Source organism: Mesitornis unicolor, unplaced genomic scaffold (assembly GCF_000695765.1).
Source record: "Mesitornis unicolor isolate BGI_N332 unplaced genomic scaffold, ASM69576v1 scaffold53715, whole genome shotgun sequence".
In the NCBI taxonomy this organism is placed as follows: domain Eukaryota; kingdom Metazoa; phylum Chordata; class Aves; order Mesitornithiformes; family Mesitornithidae; genus Mesitornis; species Mesitornis unicolor.
This window is the reverse complement of record NW_010188606.1, coordinates 12,867-19,928: the sequence shown is the minus strand read 5'-3', so window position 1 is coordinate 19,928 and position 7,062 is coordinate 12,867. Positions and strand designations below refer to the sequence as shown.

The 7,062-nt window shown below is 40.1% G+C and overlaps 1 protein-coding gene across 1 annotated transcript in view; it reads left to right on the top strand.

Moving 5' to 3' along the window:
• Window positions 1-595: 595 nt before the first annotated feature.
• LOC104541665 (chromosome unknown open reading frame, human C12orf5) overlaps window positions 596-7,062 on the top strand; it is a gene marked incomplete at its 5' end in the record, with an annotated part of 10,568 nt that continues 4,101 nt past the window's right edge. Inside the window, 3 exons of the mRNA XM_010185779.1 lie at window positions 596-714; window positions 1,588-1,625; window positions 3,842-3,963. Coding sequence (XP_010184081.1) covers window positions 596-714; window positions 1,588-1,625; window positions 3,842-3,963 — 279 coding nt within the window. The remainder of the gene's footprint in view (window positions 715-1,587; window positions 1,626-3,841; window positions 3,964-7,062) is intronic.

Below are 7,062 nucleotides of genomic sequence, written 5' to 3'. Positions count from 1 at the left end.
GGGGAGGAGCTTGGCCCTGGGGTGCCCGGCCCTGGGGTGCCCGTCTTCTGGCCCCGCGGTGATAGCGCTGCTGGGCTGCAATCCGCGCAGGGAGTCGCTTGACCCAGCAGGGCTGCCTCTAGCGTTACCAGGTCTGGCCCGGTACGGGAGCCTGCTCCGGTATGCTTTACTTAACTGGATAAGTCAAGGTGTATCAGTATACTTTGGTATTGATTAAAGTATGGGGTTATATGTTAGTAAATGCTGTTTGTGAACTCTTAAGTAGTCGTAAGACCTTTCTCCTGCCAAAAGGTCACTGGTGGAGCAAAGAGCTCATTTAGGAATGGTGGCCTAACGTTTCTGCTATGAAATGTTGAAGAATTGGCAGTTTTGACTTAAAATTATTAAGATGAGGTTTTCTTTCAAGATATCGGATATTGGCAGAGATTTGTGGTTAACTAGGCTAATTAGCTCCAGCTTCCTGCAATTGACAGTAGTTAACTCTTTAATTTTTATGAAAACTAGACTTTTGTTTCCCTTTTAGCATAATGCAGTTTAATACTTGATCAGTGCAACTGAAGCAATGACCTTTTTTTCTGATTTTCGTCCTGTTAAGAGTTACTCTTCTCTTAAAGACCTGGATCTGCTGACTCGGTACTCTAGTTTCAGCCTTACTTTTACACCACCTAGAAAATATATGAACGTGAAACAGTTTGTTGAACTTGAAATCTTCAGGTGGGACTGTTGCAAACTTTTCAGAAAGATCCCAATTCATACACCAGCAAATGGATGGTAGTTCATCCATTAGACTGTGCTTGCATGTGCTGGGCTATTATAGTGCTACTTGGAAAACTCCACATTCTGCTCTTTCCCCCACCTTCAACTGATGACCAACTGTATAAAAATAAAGCAGCACACTTGGCCTTAGTACTGCAAAAACTTAAGCACGTGACAGTTGGGTGAGGAGTCTCAACAAAGTCAGCATGCTTACCTTTGTGTCAAGCTTAGTTGTTAGACTTTCCCTCCTGAATAAATCTGCCATGGTTTTAATTGCTGTTCTCTTGAAATGCCATCAGTTATGGCATTCAGGGTAGAATATTCTAACTCGTAAAGAAGGTGATGTTCTTTCTACCACTTTTTGTAACAGCTCTGGCTTTTTGAGCTTGTGTTTTTCAAGGTGTGCAGGCTGCTCTGCTGCTATCTTTAATAATCTCTTCCCTTTAAAGTGCAGAGGTCCAGAAGTCTAGCACATGCTTTTCGTAAGAGGACTCCAGAGTCCTCCTGCAGCTTCCCTCTCTTCAGCATGAAAGTGTAATTGCAATAGATAAATTATAATACATTTTTGATAAATTTAAGAAATTACTTTCTTTTATTCCATGTAAGTTTGTCTTAGTAAATACTGACGGAGTGATTGGGGTTGACTACTTGAAAATGTTTGGATTTTTTAAATTGTAAAGTCTTCAGATACAGTACAGCACGGTCTCTTTTCAAAAAGATATTCTTTATGTTCAGACTCTGCTGTGTCCTGTTGGTATCTAATATACTGAAGTTTTTAAACATTCAGTAAAATTATTTTGAGTTAATTTTTTTGTTTATAATCTCTTTCAGTGGAGAAACAAGATACAACAAAGACAAGATATTGCAAGGTTAGTATCAGTTATTCTGCTAGCTTGTCAGAGACAGAAAATTATTCTTCCCTGCACAATGAGAAATCCTGTAACCGACTGCTGAAATGTTAAGTATTATTATGGAATAATATTGTAAACCTTAAGAGACTTTATTTCTAAGCCAGGACATTAGCTTGAAAGCTGTGGAGAACTGTAAAGATTCTAAGTTGGTCTCCACAGAATATCAACAAATAGTGATGCATTTGTGGTATCCACAGGCATATTAGCATAGTAGTTCCCTTTTCTAAACAGGGGAAAAAGTTGCTTGTAATTTAATAAAGGGATAGCAGCACCTGTTATTAAGGATGCCAGAGTGTCCCATAGCACTGTGTTAAATGTCGGTAGTATCAAGCCTGGGAAAAGGGCTCCTGGGATTCAGATGGAAGTAGGAGCTGCGGCTCTGATGAAGAACCAGCCAGGTGCACTTTTGTGCGATGGAGTTGGTAAGGAGCTACGGAAGAATGGATAAAGGTCATGTTGTAAAGGAGGCTATTGCCTTAAGAAGCTAATCTGTCACAAAATGAGCCTACAGTAGAGCAAGGAAGAATGAAAAGTAAAGATTGTTTAAATGCTTGAATCGTCCAATCCCAGATTTTTATAGGAAGGTAGACAAAAAACATCTTAATCCAGAATTCTCCTTAGTGACTGCTGGTTTGTATACCCAGAGCTGAAAACACTGATCTGCTTGGATGTCTGTTGTAGGAAAACAGAGTCTCACTGCTACAAGGAACCTGGTGGGGTTGTACTCTGGATAAATGAATTCTGTACAGTGCTATGTTCTGTGAGGAAGAGTCACGCTTCTAGATTTTCCTACCTCTGTTTTGACACTGCAGCTTACAGTTCTTGCAACATAGTTTTGTTCTCATAATAAAGTGACTAAACAGTACTCCCCCACTTTATGTTCTTAGAAGTACATCTTTTAAATGACGTCTTTTAAATTCCTAGGCCTCTGGCAGATGACATGTAGTAGGTTCTTCTCTGCCCTCCTGTCCACTGTAGAAAGTGAACGTTGCCAACTCTTACAGAAGCATGTGCACCTTGTCCTTAGAGAGGTGTGAGACCTATACCAGCACGGTACGGTACAGACTCTCACATGGCAGAGCTACAGACAGGGTGGTCAGAACTCAAGTTCTGAACTTCTGCCGTCCTGTCTTTTGCTGTTGGAAGCATATGAATAATTATGCATTTGTTTGGCAAAAATGTTTTTTGTCATTCTCGTTCTGATAAGAATTGCATACATGCTGCTTTCCTAAAAAAGTAAAATGGGTGACACAAGTGTGGACATAGCAGTTTGTTACAGGTTTGTCCCTCTGCTGTGGTTCTTAGTTCTCCTACAGACTCTCTGAGCTGTGACAGGAGCGCACCTGTTTCGTTCAAGTTGGATTACGAAAGTGCTGGTTCTCTCAGTGCTGTCCTAGAGCTCTGTAGCCAGTTAGCTTCACAGAGTAGTCTGTCTGAAAACAATTTTTGGAAGGGTTCCTGCTTTTCAGCCAGGTTTGCTCCATCAACTCTGCAGCTGCATGAGCATTAGTGTCAATGTGCAATGTGGAGTCGAGGAGAGGAAGAGACCACAACAGACTGTGTTTACGTCAACTGTAAAATTCTTGTGAAACTGTGTCTATGGCTGCATTCCGCGTTACACAGAATCCCTTCTTGTTACCTCATTTCTTCAAGGCATTGTCAATGTTAAGGAATGGGGAGGGGCAGGTGTTTCATATTTGTCAGGACTTGATTCTCCCAATGTTCTTTTCCATATACGTATTTTAGTATTAACAACATTATATTAATTATATTGTCCTTTTTCTTATTTACAAACAACAGATCTGTTTATAGAATTTCAGTTTCAGTTGTAAGATTCCTCTTGCAGGAAGCCTACTAGTGAGCATTCTAAAAAGGGCAAGTGATTTGAAATGACTACTCACATTTAGAAAATGTAGGCCTCTTTTTTATGTTTACACTCGTCATTCATATATATTAATATAAATATTATTGATAATGATCCTTCTGTCTTCCTAGCCTGTACTCCCTTTTTCCATACAGTTTGTGTGACTCAGCTTATGGAAGATCAGAGGAACAGTGACTTTTATTAATAGTTGGTGTTACTGAAGGAGATTCTTTATTGCTGCCATGCTTGCTCAGCTGCTAAATGATCTAAAATTCACATGTCTTAATGCTGATGGGTTTTTATTTTGTAGGCCAAGGAGTGGATGAGCCGCTTTCTGCAACTGGTTTCAGACAAGCAGATGCTGCTGGTGTATTTCTCAGTAATGTGAAGTTTACTCATGCCTTCTCAAGTGACCTCCTGCGAGCAAAGCAGGCAAGTGCTTCTTGAGGCAACCAAATGTAAATAATAGGTTCAGAATTTGGTGTTTATTTGTCATTGATGATGCAAAAATAATACGGTGATGGAGAGCCACAAGCTATTTTGATGGACTTAGAACTGCAGTTTGAATAGTGTAAAATTCCAGAAGGCCTCTGTAAGGCTGTTTCAATGAAAATGACTCAGTTAGGAAGCAATAAGGGCCAGCTTGCTTTGCAAGATGTCATGCAGTGTTGTTCTCGTTGATTTGCTGTTATTTTATATGTGCATAGGTTCTTGCTAAAGAAGTAATTGGGACTTAGAGGTAACACAGAGTGAAGTTGGTTTTTCTTTGAAGAAACAAAACAAATTGGCTGTGATTTGTTGCACTGTCTTATGCATTTTGGCTGTATGCTGTGTTTTTCTGAGAAAAAGTTAGTACAAGGATCATTAAATGTGCAGAGAGGTTGGTGTTTTGGCAGGAATGTAATAGCACACCTCTCACCTTGATGCACCATTTTAATAATTAATATTAAAGAGGAAAAATGTTAATTACTGAGTCGGATTACATGTGATTTTGTGTGCAAGATTACAAAATACTAAAAAAATTGGGGAAACAGAACTTTTAAAGGTAAAGACATAGATCAGCTGTTCTAGGAAAGTCCTCTCTCCTGTGAAAACCCTATCCTTAATTGTCTCTTCTGTTACTGATGCTGTGATTTCAGGGGATGTGTAGGCTTCACCTGATTGAAACTGTTAAGTGATTCTTAATAGCCCTGCTGGTTTCTTGCTCTTTGCTCTGCTGTCCTGCTACAAAAGTCTGTGAAGCTTTGCTGTAAACTGGATCAACAAAATCTAGCATAAAACCTCTTTTTTTCTTAAAGCATACATCATCAACATTGCTCATCAGTTTTGCAGCACAGTCCCATAAGCAGGACAGCTTGGGCAGAAAACAAACTAGAAAGACAGGGAGGGAGGGCTGCAATAATTAGGTATTTTTAAAATGCATAGTAGCTGCCTGACAAGAAACTTCCTTTTCATGTGTGAATGCCAGTGATTGTATTTAAAACATTAAGAATCCTTTGTAGCACTCATAAGACTGTCTGTGCTATGTGCCTCCCTGGGGTGTATTGGTTTTGAATGCTCAGCCACTTGAGAGTGAGGTTGGTTATTTTTTTCCTTTTATCAGAGACGACCTTTTCCATGAGAAGCATTTTCATTCTCATAATGTAGAAGGCAGACCTGAATTTGTCCTTTGCATAAAGGAAATGGGTTTTGCCCTTTGTTTGATGAGCTGTTCAGACTTTGTGGAAGCTTTTCCAAAGATGTGTAAAGCTGCAGTTTCCATTTGCTAGGAACTCCCTTTTTTGGCAGCTGCAAATGCGTGAGGAAGTGTCCTTTACTATGCTGTCACTTCATCGCTCAAGTATGAGAAGAATGTTATGCATTCTCTTGCAAAAGAGAAAAAAACAGTTTTTAAAGAAACTGTAAAGTTTAGTTTTCCTTGCAGTGTCTCCTGCATCAGTTGTCATCAGGGTGTGTACTGGTTACTGGAACTAGGAGTGGTGTCTGGTCCTCTGGCTGCTGCCCATGGTGAACAGCTAAACGTTCAAGCCTGAGCAGGAAAGGAGAAAATGGGTGTGTGCAAAGAGAGTTGTACTAGCTGGACAGGAATTCTGAGAGCAAAAAGAGATGCAAAATGAGCATGTATAGGAAATGTGCAGAGAGGCTTTGCAGGGAAGCCTGTTTGAGAGAGTAAGCCTAGGAGCGAGGGTCAAAGACTAGCTTCGGAAGTTATCGGTGAAAATTAAAAAAGGCTGGTTGCACAGACTGAAATTTGGTGTAAACAGAGCATAACTCCATAAGACCTGTAAGCTTAACAGAGCATAACATTAAAGTCTGCCGGAAAATATGGAGCCTGTTGTGAGACGCTCATGCAGCTGGGACAAGAAGTCTGCAATAGTGAAGTTCCAGATGGGGACAGGCTGAGCCCTGAAAGGAATGGGAAAAAAATCTTGAAGCATTTTCCATCTGTAAAGTGGCAGTGCTTCTGAAGCATGCTGATATTCTAGTAACGGATGGTGTATGAAAGGTGTGAGCAAGTTTATCTCTTCTGCAGAGCAGATTTTGGTTTCAGCACAGTAGATGAAGCTTTGTTTTTATTTACAGTTCAGGAAGTGAATGTTGTCTATTCTATGTACTGAGATATCAGTCCTGGATATAATTGTAGGATATAATTGTACAATTAACTATGCTATTCATATATACAAGGGAATTTATCTGAATTTTGACATTACTCTGTCAAATTTAAAGTTGCAACATAAAGCCTTTCCTAAGCAATACATTAAATAAGTCATAAAATATTGTTAGTACAACGAGGCTGCTTATTATTTGCCAGAATCCAAGGAGCCTTTTCAAAATGAGCTCTCTGAATATCAGTTTGTTTGGATGTAGGCATCTGCACAAGACTTTGCAAAACTATATGTGAATCCAGTACAGCCTTCACGCTTTGGTACGTGTAAGAACAGGAGCAGGTTAGCCATTCTTTAGTTCCCATTATTTGCTGTGGCAGCCAGACAGCTATATGATGTCCAACACACTAAAGCCTGTATTAGGCAATACTTTTTCCAAAGTGCTTTCGGAATTTCCGTTGATGAGTTGTTTTGCCCTCCCTACACCCCCAAAATCACATGCTTCCTTGGAGGAAAAAAAAGTGTATAGCACAGAACTCAAGACATCCAGACTATTGTTAGAAGCAAACTAAGTCCTTTGGGTTTTTTCTTTCTCTTGGCCATCAAAAAGCAGGTGAATACAATAAGCTAGTTCTTTTTTTCCCCAAGTGTATCAGTCAGTGCATTTCTCTCTCATAACATTGGGTCAGACACGAGGCATAAGTGTGGATGGGGATGACTATAGACAATCTTATCATTTATGTTAATGTCAAAAAGTCCATTCATTTGCACCTGCATGGGTAGAGGTAATGGCTCCTTTTGTTTGGGGTGGAGAGGAATGGGGGACTGGGACCACTCTGTCTCATCTCACACTCCCCCAGGCATCCAGATAACACCAGATATAGGTCTAGGGATGGTTGCCACCTCGCCCAGTGCTGAGTTTCAT